This window comes from Anabas testudineus, chromosome 6 (genome assembly GCF_900324465.2).
Source record: "Anabas testudineus chromosome 6, fAnaTes1.2, whole genome shotgun sequence".
NCBI classification, from domain to species: domain Eukaryota; kingdom Metazoa; phylum Chordata; class Actinopteri; order Anabantiformes; family Anabantidae; genus Anabas; species Anabas testudineus.
In genome coordinates this window covers 13,779,077-13,800,309 of record NC_046615.1, presented here as the reverse complement: position 1 = coordinate 13,800,309, position 21,233 = coordinate 13,779,077, and the positions used below count along the sequence as shown (strand labels likewise).

Sequence of the window (21,233 nt, the reverse complement as noted above, 5' to 3'; positions counted from 1 at the left end):
TTTTTTTTTTTTTTGTTAAAAAAAAGTAAGTAACACACTTTTACTTTAGAGAAAAGCCAGATGAGAGTTGATAGATGCAAAACCTGCTTTTAGATTTTCAGCTCCACCATTCACTTTGGGAAACTTTGTAAAAGACCTTGAAAATACTTAGGTGACAAATTTGTCTCGCAAACTAATTTAAAATACACTACTAATTCCGAATGGGGCAGATGAAGCAGTTGGATTAACTGTGAATATCAGAGAAGCCAACTGAAATGACCTTTTCAATTAATATGTGATGATTAACTAAATAAGGCCATATGTTTAAAGACCCACTTGTAGCCCTGAAGAACTGCAATGTTCATTACAGTGTTAACAAATATAAAAATGTTCCTAGGGCCAAGTGATTAAATATAATAATAATATATATAAGTTCAAATGGGTTTTATTCAGTGAAAAGCATGAATATGCACAAAAAGCACAATGGGTTTCAAATATTGTATGTTTACTTGAATACCTTTCTGCAAGGGTGGAACTAGAGAAAAGACTCACTCACTCAAGTCACTGAAATCCCCAATGTTAATCCCCTGGTAACCACTAATCCTGAAAGCAGAACTCAACACAATTTGACCATCAGTTATTTTGTGTACAAAGCTGATATCTTGTTGCAAGGGTGGCACCGAAGAAAAGGTCATATGATGACCGCATGGTCAAGAATCCTCCAGGAAGTATGACAGTGTTCAGTTGTGTTCATGGTAATGTGCCCTTTAAATTTTAAGAGACGTTATGTACAAGTGAAAACTTTGGCCTGAGGGTAGTAAAGGAAAGGTCAATGGGTCACAATAGTGAATCACGAATGTGCTCCCCGGAGGACAGCAGGAAGATGTGACAGTGTTCTTAAGTATATAGAATAAGATTGGTCTGATGACTAGACCTAAAGTCTGGAATCATCCTTTGGGAATAATGACTCTAATCATTAAATTAGCTGATAATTTTCATATCTTGTGTACAGAATGGACCAGTTGAGGTAACGCTGGCACTGGTGCTCTTGAAATGACAGCTTTAAATTTTGCTCTACAAGTAAAAGCTTTGGCTTTAAAGCAGGAAACTCACTGTTGTCAGGGAAATTGTTGGACAAGGAGAAATTTTGACATTAGAAAGGCAAAATACTAAAGGCCAGGGGATCACCACAATCATTACACTAAAACTAATTGCAATCCTGCCAGCAGTTGTCAGGATATCTTGCCCGTGACCAAAGAGTTGGATCAACTATCAGACTGATGGACATCCGTATCAAGAAGTACCTGCCAAGACAACTGGAAAAAATGGACTCATTCATGATAAATAGACACATGGATCCTAACTTGTCTGTAGAAGGAAAAGTTAACATTGCTCAGATAGTGTAAAACATCCAAATCTCCCAAATAACTGTCAGCTATCAAATTGCATCATGGATAATGTACTGCAGGTGCCAGAGTCTGACAAGGAAGAAGAATAAAAAAGATCATATTTCTGATTCTGCTATATTGATTTCTTTTTTTCTTTCACTGTCCACAGTGGGTCTGTGAATGGACACAGGGACTGTGACGCTTATGATGGAGGAGAAATGTTAATTTTTTTCCAAGCTTAACATTGCATTATATTGGCAGCCAGGCACAAAGCCTGTAAAGACAATTTTATTAGCCATTTGGCTCTTGGCAACTGTTCATTTCAGACTGAAATCACTGTGGCAGAGAGAAACACCGCTGAAACTCTGGCTGAGCAGGTGTGCTTTTACTCTTGTCTTTTCTGTATAGGACATGGCAGTATGACAATATTCTGTCTACCATCCTTAGTGACACAAGACTCTGGAGCTCCCCTATAATTAACCCTGGCTGAGCTCCAGCCCAGGTAGTGCAGGAGAGAAGGCCCACTGACTGCCAGCATGTCTGGCAGACACCATCCATTCCCCAAAACCTGGAGATGATCCTGCACAGGAGACACTTTGACACTCTCTACCGCATACACGGTGGACTCAGCAGTGCTTCAGCCAACAAACCCATCTGTGGAACTCATTATTAGATCACTACTAAAGACTCAAGCAGGACCCTCCGCACTCAAACTCAGTTCTTCAAATATTATTTTAAACTGTCTACTGTATAGGCAATATCACTATTTCATCAGCCCATTAAGCAGATCCTTATGCAATCCTTATTCACTTCAGTGTATGTGTAGGAAACAGTTGATGCTTTGTTTGTTTGATGCTTTGCTACAGCTAGACAAACCTGATTAACTGTTTTCTTTGTTGAGGTGGTAACAAGCAGTGTAAATAAGAGACAGTTAAAGTGCTAATTGTAAGATAAAGAAACATTAATATGTCAGCGCTGTGTAACTTGTCGAGCTCCTATACTACATACTGCATAGTATATAAAGCTTGGAAACATTTCCACAGCAACCAGAAGTGCTGAGCATTATTGTGCATCAGCATTTCTTAAAAGGGCCCACAAGAGCTGTAACGTTCTAGGTATCATCTCAGTCGTTGTTGGATAAAGAGAATCCATAAGCCCCTCATTGTTTGCAGTTTGACCAGGTGCTTGGCACATAAAACCCCTACATTCATCTGCCAAAAACTGCTGGCCCACACACAAGACTGCAGACATGTCCTCTCCTTGTTCTCCCTGTTCTGAAAATGTGTTTTTTTGTCTTTCCACGTGGAAAACCAAATTGTTTATATAGAAATATGGCTTTACAAAACAGAAGACATTAAATGTACATATTAACTGCGATTGATATTAACCTATAATAATGGTTTTATAACATTCACCATTCATTTGTCATCATCAACTACTAATATTTATGACAGAAAAAACATACATACCATACTCGTTGATGCTCCTGTACAAAATGTATCATCATCTGATGATGACATGAACCTTGGGTTAACCTGCTCCTTTCAAGGACCAGAATTCAATTAATGTTTAGTTCTTGTATGAAAACTTACTTACAACTTCCTATGTGTTGTTACTAAACCTATAAAATATAAAACATACTTTAACATCATTAAATTCTCCATTAGCTGTCAATTAGTAGTGGACACTCAACAATTGCGTTGATTTTTCCAAAGGATCTTCTGAGTAACTGTGACACGAATTACTTCATTTGACTCTTCAGGAACATCTGATGATTATAAGCAACATCTTGGCATGAATATCCACTTCGCCTTATACACAACAGACGGTTCTGATGTACTTTAGTCACGGTGATATGTCGCGACGACCTGCTCTGGTTTTCATCATGTGACTGCCTGAAATCATAAAAATAAATGGAACAACCAGATCAAGGATCCAAGTTCAATTTTTGCTGGCAATTTTAAGTTTCATACAAATTTCCTGTCAAAGGGACTCTCAGATTTGTAACTGAAAATTCAAAAGCCAGCAATGATGTTTGTTAAGCTTCAACATGTTTAGCATATCCAGCTGGCAGATCGTCACTACACAAAATCAGACTTGCCAGCGATATCCTCTCCATGTGCGTTAAAATGATTGTCATCTCCTGATATTTAAATCTTCATATCTAAATAACTATCAAGAACAAACATCATCAGGACAGATCAAATATATTAGCGTTTGCATCACGTTTTCTTCCATGTGGTTAAAAATTCTAATCTAATTATTACTGTGTTAAATACAGAATGGTATAAATCATTTTATGGAATAGATGGTTGAACGTGGGCTGTCGTCAAGGGTCAAACAATAACCAAATGCATGACACAGGTTGAAACCACTCTGTGCTCTGCAAATCAGCTGGGCACAAAATACCCTTCTGTTCCCACTGTCACCTCCTGGTACCTTCACGCTCTGTGGATATGTCTGGGAGGGAGGGGGAGGCAGGGGAGAGCCAGAAATCAGGGGCTGAGGCCGAGGAGCCTGGATAAATTAGCCAAACCACTTAGGTGATTTCAACTAAAATTAGCAGTGCTGCCTGTGGGCTCCATCAATTCTGAACTTGCTCAAACTCTGACAAGCATGGGGGAACTTTTTCCCCCTGGCCCCACAATCTAAGAGCCCCCCTCTGTCTGGGTCTCTCTCTCTTTCCTTCTTACACCTTATCATCTGCTTTCCACCCTCATTTTACTACAGAGAGCTTCAATTAAGGTTCTCAACCATATTACATTATCAGTAGCCTACTGTACATGACATGGTATTGTGTTTTTTTATTCACTGCCCATCCAAAAAAAAAGTTGCCACCTGGATTCAACTAAGCAAATAGGTAAGAGCCTCCCATTGGATAATTACTGCATGGATGATTATCTTTCATCTGGCAACAAGTTATTTAACCCTAACTGATGCAGTAAGTAGCTTCTCATTTCTTAAACAGCCATGTAGGAAGACAAATGGTGTGGTCGTGGAAAAGACGTTAATCTGTTTCAGAAGGGTCAAATTATTGACATGCATCAAGCAAAGAAAACATCTAAGGAGACTGATAAAATTACTAAAACTGGGTTAAGAACTGTCCAATGGAAGAAGGTCATGTGGTCTGATGAGTCCAGATTTACCCAGAGTGATGGGCGCATCAGGGAAAAGAGAGGCGGGTGAAGTGATGCATCCATCATACCTAGTGCCCACTGTACAAGCCTGTGGGGGCAGTGCTATGATCTGGGGTTGCTGCAGTTGGTCAGGTCTAGGTTCAGCAACGTTATGTGTCCAAAGAATGAGGTCAGCTGACTACCTAAATATACTGAATGACCAGGTTATTCCATCAATGAATTTTTTCTTCCCTGATGGTACGGACATATTCCAAGATGACAATGTCAGGATTCATCTAGCTCAAACTGTGAAATAGTGGTTCAGGGAGCATGACACATAATCTTTACACATGCATTGACCACAATAAAGTCCAGACCTTAACCCCATTGAGAGTCTTTGAAATGTGCTAAAGAAGACTTTGTGCAGCGGTCCGACTCTCATGTCATCAATACAAGATCTTGGTGAATAATGAATGCAACTCTGGACAGAAAAAATGTTTGAAACAATACCATGGTGAATGCGTGCCGTAATCAAAGCTAAAAGCGGTCCAACAAATATTAGAGTGTGTGTGTTTTTTGTTTTTGTTTTTTTTTGGATGGGCAGTATGTGTTAGTTCATTCAAATGTGTTTAAGATGCTTGCTAGAAAAATATTAATTGTGACTGCTGGGGTAAAAATCCTAAACTTAAACATTATTTCAAATTGAAAGTAAAAACAAATGCTGTCATTGTTTCAAAACAGTGCTGTGATTCATCCTCGAGCTTCACAATCCAGCTCCTTGGTCACAGGTGCTTGTAGTCACTGTTGACACACAACAGTGTGGTAGCTGAGAAACCATATGCTCTGAATGGGGTGAAATACAATGAGCTGAAATTTCAAAGGGTTGTAATGCCACTACACAATGCAGATTACAGCAACGCAAATTAAACAAGATTAATGTAACAAGTATTTGTTGGAGATTTTTCTTCATGCGTACACAAGATGAATAGACAATTTCCCTTATAATTTGATAACATATGTTTGACATTTACCTACATCTGGCTACTCATGACAAAGGGGAAGTCTATTGAAGACTATTGAAACACATTTTGAGACATTAAATTGTCTTTCTGGGAGGTAATTCATAGGTGCTGCAATGTCCCACTGTGATCTAAAGACAAGTTAACGTGGAGAAGTGTAGGCTTAAGCACAAGGGATCTAAACTCTCTAAAAGCAACAGTGAATGTTTATTTATTTTATAGACAAAAGGGGTAAAAACCTCTGTTTAGCCACACAGACATGGCATCCGTTCAAGCTGAAACATTAGGAAAAACCTCATGTTTGAGGTGGAAAACATTTCCATATCCACATATGTTTAGGAAATCAACCACACACATTTTAAGGTGATTTATATTAGTGTAATTAATTGCTCACAGTAGTTCAAGCTGCAGGGTGAACAGCACTTTTCATTGCTAATCAGACAGCAGCTCATCAGCACCCAGATGGCATGCGTACTGAAACAGAGCACGGGAGCATGAAACCCCAAACACATGCACGCACACACTCACACACAAATAAAAACAAAATGACAACATTTAAAATGATACTTCCATGACTCACTGAGACATTCAAATCAGACATGTAAACATGCATAAAATAGTGACGGATCATATTTGCTGCTTGAGTGACTGCCTGAGCCCACGGAGGCCGGGCAGATGAAGACAAAGACATTTCATAGGAGGAAATGCAAGGCTCCAACCAGCCAAGCAGACTAAATTGACCTATTCCTTAATCGCTTTTAATGAAGACAATGTGAGCCTTGAGTGCCGCTGAGACCTTGAGCGCTGGCGCAGCCTGCGTGCACTGCCGCGAACCTGGCTCCCACACAAACAAAGCCAAGCAGCTGATTTTTAATTCTAAATTGTGAATTCTAAAACATCTCCCAGAGATTACCTTTTCCCCCAGCAGAGTTTCTCTAATTTGTTCAATTAATGGGAATAGTGTTCCAATTAAAATGTCATATCCAAATGAATTTAATTTGAGATGAAACTGCCTGTGACAACTGGTTGGTGAGAGATCTCTAGCAATGCAAATGAATAAAGCAGTTATATTAGCATTTCATCCATTCATTTCTGGTTGACGCTTTTTCCTAACTGAGGTCTTTTTTGTTTTTTACACGCAAGATTGTGTCCAGCAATTTAAAAAATGGCCATTGCCTTGAAAAACCTACCTTGAATTGCTGTCATGTCCTCACTAGTTTGTCTTTTTTATTTGAATAAAACAATACAAAGTGCTAATCTGGTTTACAAATTCATCGTGACCTATTTGATGACATTCTGTTTTTAAGCTCCTACCGAGGGGCAGCTCAGAGACACCACTGAGACAACGAGGACAGATCAAATTAAAACTATTTCATCACACTGCTATACAACACTACAGCCAGCTGCTTTTTTTTTTTTGTTGCCATTATGCAACTGCCAACATCTGCTACTTCTTCATAGACATTATGTGCAGCCTAATAAAGCTGCAACATTATATGCTGGGTTAGAGCAAGAGCTTCATTTAAACGCAAAGCGGAACAGGATGGGGAAGTGAAGACTATTTGAGCATTTAATGACAAATTCAAATGTCACAAATGTTCAAATATTCAGGCTGGATGACTTTTTCTATCTCCCAGGTGAAATAACTTATTTGTTCACATACATGACTTCTTGTTGCTTTAACTTCCATTTTCTACTGGGCCAGGACTGGTAAAAATGTATGCAGACAAATGTTCTCTTCTGGGAATGTCTAGCAGAGGACATTTCTCTGGGAATATGCGAACAGTCTTTATTCGGCGTAACAGCTCCTGCAAACCTATTGTTTTGAGTTGACAAGGTGCTCCACGGAAGCACCTCAGCTCTTATATCAAATTCGCCATTCTGACCTTCGCTCTAGTTTCAAGTGGGGGAAAAAAAAAAAAGAGTGCATGTGAAAGAGAGAGGGGGCTAGAGAGAGAGTGAAGACAAGAGAAGTTATAGAGAGGAGATTTCCAAGGACAACTCCAACTTCCTAATGGAGTCTCCAGAAGCTCCAGACTGGTACAACTGTGAATGAAAGGGCAACAGGTACACGAGCTGCCTCTGGGGTGAAAAGACGCATCCGTGGTGAAGGGTAGCAGCGAGATAAGCAACCAGGTAACTAGCATCTTCAAGCATTAAGACATGATATTCAGTTATTATCTATAGTGCTGATGTCTATATAAATATATCTGCCTACTGGTTTCCCCTCCTCTCCTCTCTTCTTTCTTGAATTCTATGCATTTCTGAATCTAATGTCTACAAACTGTCAAGGGGCCTGATTTCAAACCCAACTACTTATGCTGTTATTACAGACCTCCCAGTTCCACATTCTTTGCTGCTGGAGTCCTTCTTGTACTGTCAAACAGTAAAAAATACCTTTTTCTTAAATAAAACATGAACAGGGAGGGTGTGATTGTTTCTGTCTCCCTTTATGCCACATTTGTACATTTTTGCCAAACTGTTACATGAATTTGCACAGATTCCGATGTTAAAGAAAAGCAGCTTGTCAACACTCACTGCAATTTACTGCAGACTTCAGTATGTGTCCTCAACCATAATGTGTTTCGATATCTATCACACTTCCAGTACTCACTTGTTCACGTTACACAATTTGGTGGCCACACTATTCATTATCAGAGGAGAGAGATAGAAAAAAGTAAAAAGACAAATCTCTTTTGTCTTCTGTTATTTCTAGGATGACAAAGTGCTGAAAATGTCACTATTGCAACACTTGCTCCATATGCCGCCAGACATAATCAAAAGACTATTTTTACTTTTTATTGGTAAATCATCAACTTTTATTTGAAAGTAAAACAAATGACAGACGTTTCAGCCCCTTGGCGCACCATCATGTGGGCAGGACAGCAAAGCCAGGCAGCCTGACGAATGCCCAGCCAAGGCAAGCTGGAGAGAAGTAAAAGACACTCCTCCTCAAACGGGCCCGTCAGCTTTCAAAGAAGCAGCCATTAGTGAGTGCTCATCAAGCAGGAGCAGGGGCCCGTCCATTCCCCCGGTGAAGCGGAGCAAACGGCGGGCCACAATGCCTCTACGGTAGGAGGGAGGAGGAGGACTACAGAGATGAGCCCTGGACCCAGTGGTGTTTCCGAGCAGAGTCAAGCCGTACGTCCCAGGCACACTCAATTCCCAGCCCAACTGTCACTGCTGGCACTCAATTCAGCCCCTTCAAGCACATAATCTGTGCTCGTATGGCTGTTAAACACCACACACTCCAGTCCTTCACTCATCCCGTGCCACGGTATTGTTGTGTCTGCCGTCTTTCTTTCTATTATTGAGCCATTACAGGATTTGGATGGAGAACCATTTCTCAGCATATGGTATCTTGATCAGCAACAAGGAAACTTAAGGACAATAGATTCCTTGCACATTTAGAAACTCATCTTTTTACTGTGCCAGAGGTAATTCAGAGAATATCCCTAGATGTATGTCTGTAGTCCGTACTAAAGCATTGTAAACCCATCATCATCATTTGCTCACTGGTTCCTGCAGTGGGAAGCTGTGTGCAGCACTATCACCAAGATCAGGTGAGAGAGCTGACTGAGATTCTTGCAAGTTGGAGGGAGAATCGCTGCATTAATCTCAGTGAACACAGAGGGGTCTAAGGTGGCACGATGCCATGCCGGAGATTCCCACTTACAGCGATCTCTCCTGATGACAGAGCGATAATGTCACATGGGTCCAGGTGAGCGAAAAATGGCAGACTGCTTGATGCTCAGCCGGCTGCTTTAATTGGCTAAAACAAAGTAATTTGAGAGCAGTATGGGGGGCACGAGGGGGTAAACGATGGGACAGAAGGTCACTGCTTCTCTTTTACTCTGCTGTGTGCCATCCACCAACACTCCCAGCATGTTCTACAGTTAATATCGAGATCTATTGTACACTAGCCTTTCACCATCTGCTTCACACACTGAGAACCTGTGCTGAACACCTTGTTATTGAATAAAAAAGAGAAAAATTTGCTTTGCTATATTGTATGTTTCTTTTGGTGCAGCAGCGTACTCATAAGGCACTCATATGTTACTGATGGTAGGTAAATTATAACAAATGAGCATCAAAAGAGCTATTAGAGTGCAAGAGCTGAGCTTTCTGTTTTTTTCAAATGCCCTCGGTATGCATATGGTGCAGGCAGCATAGGGAACATTCAAGCATGATGCCAGTATGAAGTGTAAATTTGTATTACTCCAATTTATACTGAAGTTTGAGCTTTTGATTTTTTTTTTTTCACTTGAGTAATTGCTTAGTCTATCAATTTCAGAAAATACTGCAAACCGAGCTTTACAATTTTTACCGAGCCTAAAATAATGTCTCCAAGTGCATTTATGAACAATATTTCTTCAATTTAACATCTTTTGAATACATTTTTTCTACAGTATATTTCCTTGTGAAATTTTATCAAGACTCGCCAAAAAGAAAATGCACGACATGAAAAAGCATTAGGTCATAACAAACTCTGTTGTACAGCAGACATTTTCCAATTTACTGTATAACCATGTTCACTGACTGCATTTCATTAACACTTGTGTTTCTGTGCGTACATGTGCATTCGGGCATGTTTGAGTCTCTGAACGTGCTTTCAAGCGTCTGTGCGTCGGGTGTGTTGAGATACATGATGCACCTGTGTTAAACAAATGACCCCCATGCCTGTGTGGGTTTCTCCCAGGTGTGCCTGATGCATGGATCATGTGGTGCAGAGTGCTCGGGGGCCACATTGGCTCAATCGTCCTGGGATCGTCTCTGAATGTGGCCCTGAATTTGCATTGAGTGAAGGAACGGTTCACCTCCTCAGTACAGCCTTCAATGCATCTGAGTTGCAGGGGAGGAGTGTGCTAGACCAACCCCCTGCAGGCAGAATCAGGTGTTATCTGTCTGACTGGGGACACCGCCATCAATCTCTCCTGTCCACTTTCCTTTGCCCAGAATCAAATCAGCAGAGGGTAATACATCTGCGCTGACGACATGTAGACAAGATAAGCAATAGAGTGTGCCAAAATATTGCCATGTTTGCCTGATGTGTGGAAAGAGAAGCAATAATTTCTCAAACACTCTAAACTATCAAATATATACTTGTGAGAAACAATGCACAGTACAAATGACGTCCTCAAAGTAACAGATAAAGCTTTGAACAACTAAAATATCAGGTCAAGAATCAACGTTCAGTCTTTTAGATATACTGCAGGTACTGTAGGTGAAATAGAATAGATTGACATACTAGGTTGTATCAAAATGACAACAGTCAGTGTAATCAGTTCAATTGGTACTGAACTTCTTGAATATTTATTCCCCATCATCATCATCATCATCATCATCATCATCATCATACTGTATTTAAGTGTTCCCACTTTTCCGATTAGTAGAAAATATTTCCTTTAACTGCTGCACTGACAATACACAGCTGCTGTTTTGCACTTTTAAAAACCAGTTCCTCAAATGCGTCTACAGCTGCGTCTTTCCACTTGCATTTGACCTGGAAGACTTGACAACTAAGCAACAAGTTTTCTTCACCAGAAATTTTACAGGAAAAAAAGGGTCCAAAAACTTGTGCCTAAAACATGACCTCCTTTTACAACACTTTTTTTTTATTTTTTGTTTGTTTCTTTTTAATGATTTGTAATGATATTAATAAAAAAAAAGTCATTTATCAGTTTTACTTCCTTGACTTATTCAAAATTCAGCAGTCAGGCTTTTAACTTATTCAAACAGACAAAATAACACCACCCCACTTGCTGCTCTTTTCACTGGTTACCTTTCAGATGAAGAATTGATCTGAAGATTTCAATGATTACTTTTACAAGCACAGTGAGGTCTGGCCCCAAGCTATACTGCAGACCTTGAAGCCTCCTGTGAGCTAGCCTGCAGCCTCAGATTCTCCTTCTGGCTGGTGCAAATGTTTCTGCACTTAAGAGTAAGGATGACCAGACTACAACCATTTAGGATGTAAACTTAGGAAGGACCTTCTTAAGGATCTTATCCAGGCATAATTAGCATAATCTGTTCAAATCACTTTAATAATTATTTTGATCTCCCAGTTTTTATAAGATGCCTTTTGTGTAAACGTTGCTCTACAGTACACAATAAATGGTCCAAAGTCAAAATAACAAGTATACTTTCTTGTAATTAATCTGTACAACGAAGCCTATTATGCTTTGGGCCACAGGGCAGCAAGGGGTTTAGAAAGTGACACATTACAGGGAGAATCTAAAAGTTGATTAAAAAATGCATAAAAGAAGTGTAGAGGAAGAGGGATGGACGTGGAAAACCTCTGTTCACACCTGGCCCGTATGATAAGCTGATCTGTATGTGATAGCTATGAGTTTGAAAGGCACTTTGTCCAATTAGAAGTGTGCAGCAAATTTCCACCTGCCCCTGACAGAGATGAAGTGGCTCTTTCAGAAGACTATGTGGCACTGAGCCAGCAAATAGAGCCCAAACATTGCAAGTGGAGCAAGCAGAAATTAATGAGCATCACAAGCCACACTTGTTTAACACAAGATGACATTGAATGAATATTCCCTCAGTTACATGGTTTCATAGCATATTTCAATTACGCCAACAAATCAAACAAATTAGCAACTTCAAAAAAAGGCTGAATACAAATATTTAACACTCAAAAAACAGTTAAAAGTGAAAAATAGTTTTGATTTTTAAAAATAACTTGAAAGCAACAGGAATCATTTAAAAAATCTGAAGTTCCTGCTAAGTTCGTACGGCAGTGTACAGGGAACATCTGCACACTATACCACTATCAACATCAACCAAAAGCCTTCATCTTCCTATTTCTGTATGTCTATTTCTGTCTGTCACGTAAAAATAGGCTTTTAACAACCCAGCATGGCGTTAATTATTGCCTCTTAGGCACTGCATTAGTAAAATAAAGCTGCAAATATTGATTGATCAGACATGATATTTGTCAGTGAATGAGAGCAGGATTCGTGTACCATGCATGGTGAAAAGTGACTGTCTCTCAATCACTGTCACAAAGCAGCACGGCAGCAGCATCTCTGCATTGATTGAGCCCCATCGTGCCACACTCTGTCTTAGTACGTCTCCTAAAGCAATCAATCCACAGACACGCGCGAGAACCAAATATTCATTAGTGACTTATTCATATTCAAAAGCTGCCTTTTGAGAGTAACAAAAGAGCAGAAATTGTCTTTGACAGGCACATTACAATCATTTCATGACATACTGTGTGAGGCATGAACAATTGTGATCATCTTCTATTATTTCATGAGTAAAGTGTTGTGTTCACTATTGTCTGCTAGATGAGTAAATCTGTGTGAACAACTAGATTATTTGACAAAGATTATAGTGTTTCTATGCACCACAAACAGACTAAATGCTACAATATGAAATAAATACAAATGGTCTGATTTGACAAATATTCTACATTCACGTTTGCTTTATACGACACAAAGGTCAGCAAAGCTCTCTGTGTTTGGACAACACACTTGCTTGTATGAGATGTTTCGGCGAGACCGAGCTCACTGTTTCACACTTAGTGATTCAACATGATTAATACTTATGGGTATTGTTTAACTACTCCAGCCCATTGGCCCCCGTGTAACCAGCAAAAGAGATAGATGGGCTGCGATGTTAATAATTAGTTGGTTCTGCGCTCAAAAAAATTCTGTCCAACCTCACCAGATTTTAATCAAAGGCTGAAAATAGTAGCTGATTGTAATCGGCACTCAGAAGTCACCAGGGGTGTTTGAAGAGCCCGTCAAGCCTGAGAGTGGAGCTAATTCGATTAAGTGGCGGCAGTACCTGGAGGGGACGGATCTGTATCTCTCCCTTTTTTATTTATGAGATTAAGTCGCGCTTGTTATTCCAATATAAATAATCAAGCCAACAGAAATGACACTGATTTTCAAGTTGTTTTATCAGCCACGTCTCCAAAAGTTTTTTTTTTTTGTTGTTTATTTCAGGTGACAAATAAACTTTGTTAAGCAATATTCAAAACCTCCTCGTGTAACACAAATGACAGACACAGAGGATGTGATACATGTGCTTTGCTTTCCCCAATATTGTTAATTTACCTCATGTGCCAGAGCCAAGAAAAATCAAAGTTTATACACTTGAAAAAGGCTTTACTCCTACAAGACTGTTTAATATTATTTTAATTGGTAAAGTCAGAAGATGGATATGTGCAAATGGAAAAGAAAAACTTCACATGTGGTGGAATAAAGACGCAGAAACAAAGTACAAGCACACACACACAAGTCCTGAGACCACCTACACTAGTCTCGACTATTCTACTATTACTCTAACATGGATTCTCCTGCCTTGTTACTTTTCCAGACGAGCTACAATATGCAACAGATTCTTCCATTTTCATCTTAGTCTGATGCCGTGTTCCAGCACTCAACAGAGTCCTTAAACCAGAGGTGCCATGAGAGCCATTTAGCCTACAGAAAGCAAGACAAGTTACAGTTAAGAGGCTCTTAAGGTGTGCTGTTTGAATAACATACTTTATATTTTACAATGTTACCTCTTCCTGTGGATGCACATAGCATCCAGGAGAACCTCTATAACAAACAGATCATCCTGTTTTCTTATATTTCTTTACTTTGAGCGTGAAGACACTCGATGACTTTACATTCATGTCACTTGACACACATGACATGAAGCAGCGTGAACGTATGTGTCCAGTATCATTTTATTCAAAGGCAAAGGGATGATGGTTTAAAAGACACTGTTGGTCAAAGTTCCTGACTGAGTGCTACAATTTTCAGTGTAAGGGGCTTACCTACCTGCTTGAGAGCTTTGCAGCCTCCACACTGATGGAGCTCTGAAAGGCTTGGCCCTAGATGTGACATAAGAATTCCTCTGAGTGATCCTTTAGACCCCTCTCACCACCTCTTTCCCTCTAGACCTCTAAGAGGCCCATTTCATATCAGAGAGCACAGAGCAGCACGGAGCCAAGCAGCAGCACTTAGGTCACAGTGTACCACATTAAATTTAGACTCCTTTAACACCCTCCAATAATGCATCTGGAGTATTTCCGGTCATTACTATTCAGACTTCTGTATCTAAGATACAACTTCTGTAAATGGGCCATAGATCTGAGCTATCGTTCACCACTGGAGACTTCACATCAAATCTGGTATCTGTCACTAGTTGAAACTTCCTCGCCAGCCCCAATTAAGCCACTAGTGATTCAAACTCCAAAATAAAATGTCCCGCAAGAATAAAACTTTTATATTTGGTCTAGGTTAAGTTTGACATTTCTAAACTTTTTTTTATTTATGTAGCCTATTAGGGTTTTCATTGCATTACCTACAACAGTCAAGAGGTTGTATGAAAAGATAAATTGACCAAAATGTACTACGTATTTGTAGAATCTATTCATTTTAGGTAATAGTCTCATTGTTTTGCATCTACAGTGAGTCTGCTTAGCTGCCTAACAAATAATTGTGTGATATACCTGCAGCGATTGTACAACTTGCACAACAATTTTACTTGCAAATTAATCCAACTGACTAAAAGTACATAGGCTCACCATATTAAGGTGCCACAAGTTATGAAAACGTATCTGCTTCAACCCAAATGTATGTGTATTCACAAATCTAGGCAATTGTACGCCTGCAAACAGCCAGCGCATCCTGTCAGTGTGTAAACTGTCAGTGGCTGGGGAGGACCAACAGTGCATCTCCAAAGCAGTTTCCTACCATAAAATCCACAGGAGTCCTTTAATGAAGCTTCCCTCATACCAAAAAGAGCACTCCACTTCTCCTCATCTCAGATTATTACATGTTTTTCAAATTCTTCACACTGCAGATATGGACGAGTAAATGCTCAGACGATAATTACTGCAGAAATAAAGAGAAAATCTTAAAACCCTGCTAGCGCCTCCTAGGGGTTCTACTGCTAAACCCAACTTGAACCGGACTCTTTTAGACTTTCACTCTTGCCAGTTGAGCTCAAAACAGTTTACTATTTAAACCTAAAAAGCTCCAACAACATTCAGTTAAGAGGTCCCATAAAATTCCTTCACGAGTGTAATTTTTTGGCTGAGTGTGACGTGTCTCCACACAAAGCTGAATGTTAAGGCCACACTCTCCACACCATCCAGCCGACTTCTCTTAAATATTTGAACATTAGGAATTTAAAAGTAGATAGAAGCCCAAAAATGCATTCGTTCTGTGTCACAACTAATACATTTTAGAAAGTGGAAATCCAGCTTCTGTAAAGAGAATCAAAAATTACATCTTACTGGCCAAATTTTCTATGCACACAAACAATGAGTCCGAAATTTTACGGGAAGAGAACTGATATAAAAATATTTGAAAGATGCATAATCATATATTTTTCATACAAGTGATAGCAAAACAGTTCAGTAGGAGAAATGAAGCAAGGAAAAGAGTTTTTCTTCATTTCACGCGATCTTACATCATGTTAGAAATAAGTAGAACAGTTTGAACCAAAACATATTTCATCATTTTATACTGTAGATTTTATTTGTTAGTCCAAGCTGACAGCAAATTAAAACGAGCCTCACACCTGACGTGACAACATCACAATCGTAGGTACATTCTTAGGTACATCTACTTCAGTTGCGCATATTGCAATCTGACCTTTGAGGTGCAGAAGAGCAGCCCTTTTATTTTTTTTATGAGCAGCGGTACCAACGTGTAAACTAAGAGCAAATGTCAACAGCTCAGTGAGCAGTTGAAAAAAACGCTGTTTATCTTTTTCATCCTTCAAACTGACTGAGGTTTTATACTATTGGGAAGAAGAGAACTTAATGTGAATAGATCAAATACTGTACTTTGACTTCAAATAGGCAAACATCTAACAATGTTAACTGTCTGACAGGTACCAATAAAAGAGTTTATGATATTATCACCTAACCCACACTTATGAATTGAAAACGCAAGAGGACTGAAACTCGATATTACGCTACAGGCAGCCAGCCAGAAAAAAGAGAGAAACCTAATGGAGTTCCTCTCCTGGATCTGTCCGAGCTGAAGGCTCAGCTATAAGCCTATACCTGTATCTTCCTGCTCTCCAGCGGGCAGGGAGGCCTAATTCATTGAATTTGAGAATGCCACAGCCTCAATAATGTTGCTGTCCACTCGAGTGGCATGCAAGCCCCATGCCAACTCCCGGGTTTCTGAGATTTCGTGTAAAACCTTTTAAAAAAAGCCTCTGCATCCCTGCACCCCATCCGTCTTGTGTCAACAAAAACGAAATAAATGCTGCTACTCTAGCGGGGGAGGACTCATTTCGCAGCCCAAAAATAAAACTGCTGGATAAAAGTCTGTGTTCATTAAGAGAAGACTGAATATTTTTATACGCTACCGTTTTAGTTTAGGTCACTCACAGGACTTTAATGTGAGGTGAGACGTGTTTCTTAATATGAGATCAACACTTAAAAACTGCTTTATTTTTTATTTTAAGAAAATGTCAAGCAAATTGTTTGATGGGACAATCTACAATGCCACTAAATGACGTGACGTAATAGTTTTTTAGTATGAAAAACATTAATTTAGACATGATGCAGCGGAGAACTAATAGCACCTCTAAAAACACCTCTACATCTTTCTCCCAAACAAAGAACTGACAAGTGCAGTAGGCAGTGCCACTACAACACTATGACACTCAAACCCCAGTTAATGAAAGGCTCCAGGACGCTGGCGCTCTTATGAGATATGCAGCTTCACAGCTTCCCTGTGCAATCGTGAGGTTTGAAGCCTCTGCACAGACAATCACCTTACATAACCAAGCCATTAATATTGATTGTTTTCAAAGTTCCAAACAGAGAGATCTTGCTATATGAAAATAACACCTTTTATTCCTTCCAGTAATGATAACCACAGCCCTCCAAGGCTCGTTCTCTGACCCACTCAAGTCTCTCAGCACAGCTTCTGCTGAAGTAAGCCTTTTCTACTTAAAAGGTATTAGCAACTCAGGGTTAAAACAGTAAACGCTCTGCATGCAGGATAAGAAATGTGCATCCCCAGAAAGTTTAGCACAGCTGCTATAGAGGACGAAACTGTGCTTGAGCAAGTGTCTAACGCCTTTCAGATGCTGGTGTCTGGGACTCGCCTGGAAAGCCAGAGTCGGAGCACAGAACTGTAATTAATCCTAAGAAATGTCTTACACATCTGTAACACTACCACAAACCATTCATGTTTTATTGTCCTGTTTTTGTTTGTTTGTTTATTTCTGTTTATTTATTTATTTATTTACTTTAATAATCCTGCACTGAAGTGTGCCAACGCAATGAACCAACTGTGGTCCTCTCTTTATTGAGCACTTGTATTTTTAGGCAAACACTTTTTTAAACAAAGTATTTAAGCCGTCATTAGTTTGCTGCTTTTCTAATTCTCTCCTGAATATTTCTACATTATTACATTTAAATATAATCAGATTTTCAAGCGTTTTAATGCCTTGCAACACGTTTAAGTGCCTATACTGTAGATTCTGCATGTAATGCGTGTCAAAGCTACAGATGCTTCATGATGCTGAAAGATAAAATAATAAATTAACTGCCTCTTAGAAAAGTCTTTGAGAATTGACCATGTGTGCTGCCTGGGAATACAACAGCCTATAATACACGTTAGAAATGTAACCCCACACAGTTTAACATTTGACATTTGGGGATTTAATTTAATCAGTATGATTTTTAGACAAATTATAACATAAGTTTTTGAAAAGTCCTCTAAACTTTTTCTGCTGCTAATACTTTCTAACAATTAACATCAGCAAAATAAAGATTCAAAAACAGTGCAATGTTTTAGTGCAGGAGAACTCCTTTAAAGCTGCAGAGGTTGTCCCACTCCTTTTTTTTTTTTTTTTTCACCCATTCAGCATTACATAACAGACCAAAGGCGTTCTTTTTCCTGTCTTTCTCTTTCCCAGACGCACTTTAATCCTGTGCATAAAAGGGTGGGGTGAATATGGGTCAGCAGGTTAGGAGTGTCTCAAAGTCAGACTTGTGAAAATAGAAATCAATCCACGAAGCCCTTTACAACTACCTGTCTTTGCCCCGCTATTACATAAGCGCTCAGGCTGTGCCAGCACGGGAAAGAGAAGAGTCCCACACTTCTTCCCCTTTTCTGGTTGCTTTTATGAATGCGCGCTCAAAGTGGAGAGATAAGTTCAGTCAAACAACCGCGGTGATCGCGGGCAAGAAGGGTTCAACTCCTGCACAAAGTGAGGAAGGTCTGCGATGGCGATTTGTGCTCGCAGTTGCGCGCCTCTGTTTATGGTTAAACCTGTTACATAACCAGCTTACATTCCACATTCACCATATCACACTCTAAATATAACCCCTGCGCGCAGGAAGAGTGTGGGCACCTAAAAGAAAAGAAGAAAAACAAAAAGAGACCGTGCGATGACTTAATTGTCACATCTTAAAAGCTTCCACCGTCATGTCACACAGCACAACTGTCCTCGCACAGGAATGAGAGAAGAAATCCCAATTTCTTTGAACTTGGATGAGCCCAGTTCGCCTGCACTCGAGACAGTAGGGAGAGGAGGGGGGGTGTGGTTAAATACTGTCTGTACTGTACAACATGGACGGGACGCGCTGGTTGAAATCATGTGAAAATGAACTAGTGATCAGCAGCGATGCAGACATACTTTTGACGGGGGGGGGGGGCATCTGACAATCCGGGCCTGTGTGTGTGTGTGTGTGTGTGTGTGTGTGTGTGTGTTTGCTGTGTGATCGCGCTGAGGTTCAGTCGATGTAAAGACCGTGCAGCGCCTTCATGCTCGCTGTTACACTGTTTTGCAAGCTGGCGCAAAACACATTCCAGCTGCCGGGGCGTCTTTTTTACGCACAGGAGAAGCCGAAATGTGTTAGCTGAAGACTGTGAAAACCCCCCCTACCACCACCACCACCCCCCAAGCCAGACGGCGCTGTGTGCTGTGTCAGGAATAGAGGAGGACACGTCCCTACAAAGGGAGGACGGGACTGATCGATAGACGAGCCAGTTTGCAAAAAGTTCACTTTTGACACTTTGACAATATCGCGTCCGAGCGGCCGCTCGGAGGGAAAGAGGTGTTGGTCAGCTGGAAGTTGGCTAATTGATTTATCGTGCAGTCAGAGTAAATGTGACATCTGTGACCGTATCACCCCCCACCCCCCCTCCTCCAACACCACCACCACCACTATGATCCGAGCTGTCAGCGGAGCCTGAACACAAGCAACACAAACCGAATAAATAATGACAAGCGAACGGGCTGAAAAAAAGCCGCGGTGGTCCCGAATAACGAGCCGCGTCTCCCCCCGCGGCTTGGTGAATTTAGACAGGCTGCAGTTATTTACGGGGAAGCGATTTTAATTCATTTTGAAGTTTGATTGGGAAAATATTCCCCCGATCGCTCTTTATTTCCCGCACAGTAAGACGTGGAGCTCGGTCCTCTTACCTCTGTTGGTGCTCGAGCAGGTCTGCCTTCGAACCGGGGCTGGATGGTCCGCTTTCCGGAGCGTCTCCAGGTTTACCGGGGTTTCCCTGACCGGGGTAGCCGGCTCCGAGGCGCTGTTGCCCGGGTCGCTCGCTGGATCTGGAGGGGACTCCATGTTGAATTTAAGATTCGCTGTTTAACTACCGCTAATACTTCAAACTAATTCTACGCGGTCTGTGAGCTCTCTACACTACGTCTTGCTATCTAATTTAGACTAGAAGTAAGAAATGAGAAATGCGAGTGTGTCTGGAGGTGGGTGTGTAGGTTTGATTGTCCACTAGCAGCGCTAGTGAGAGCTCTAGTCGTGCAAACTGGAAAGGGAGAGGTTGTCAATAGCCGAAGAATAGATGTAGGCCTGCAAGTCATCCATGCTTTTCCACCCTGCGCAGTTTTACATGGAACTGTCAACATTTTTATGACGGTGTCACCTTGTTTAACAGTTTTCTGCAGCGATACATGATGTTATTCTTATGATCTTATTTATTTGTGATACGACCACCAATAGGCTGCTGCAGAATTACAAACTGGAAACTGGCCACACTGGTGAAAACACATCATCATGACATAAAATTGCATCAGTGCATCATCCAGGCTGGTTTATTATGCAATTAAACTGGGAACAATGAATAGGAAAACAGTTATGCTTGAGGCTATTCTTTGCTTTAATCACACATTACAAGTCTCTTCCAGGTAAATGAGACAGCTTCCATCATCATCATCATCATCATCATCAACTATAACTTGTACTTTTGCGAGTTCAGGGTCAAAAGCTGCGGTGGTCCAGGAAACATAATGAACTACTGCGACCGTGGATGTCCTTTGAATGGGGGCTTGTCCCGACCATAAAACAACTTTAATGTCGAGGAATTCAAACAAGCCCAATTACAGCGCCCTTCGTTATTTTCATCATCACCATCACCATCATCATCATCTCCAGCGTCCTGTGGGAGGTGCGCGCTGGCTTTCTGAGTAGTCTGCCGAAGCTGATGAAAGGACTCCTTCCCCTTTACTCACTAAATAACCTGTGTGTCTCCGTTCTGCCTGATTACAGTGGAGATTGACAGCAGCTTGGAGAGAAACCGCTTTAAGATACAGTGCCGTGAACAGCTGGAACCACACGTCACTCTGGGAACCGGCAGCGGCGCGCCGCTTGTTGCGCAGCAATTACAAACAGCACGCTTTCTGCATGTGATCAGCGGGCAACGGCGAGGCGGGACCACGCCTCTTCAAGCGATGCACGTGGACTTTGACATGGTCCTGCCCTTTGCAGCACAGAG

General features: G+C 40.7%; 1 protein-coding gene across 1 annotated transcript in view; it reads right to left on the bottom strand.

Annotated features, from left to right (window-relative positions):
- roraa (RAR-related orphan receptor A, paralog a) overlaps nucleotides 1-20,207 on the bottom strand; it is a 165,980-nt gene extending 145,773 nt beyond the window's left edge. Inside the window, exon 1 of the mRNA XM_026365300.1 lies at nucleotides 19,918-20,207. Within this exon, the coding sequence (XP_026221085.1) occupies nucleotides 19,918-20,071 (154 nt within the window). The 5' untranslated portion in view covers nucleotides 20,072-20,207. The remainder of the gene's footprint in view (nucleotides 1-19,917) is intronic.
- Between the last annotated feature and the right edge of the window lie 1,026 nt (nucleotides 20,208-21,233).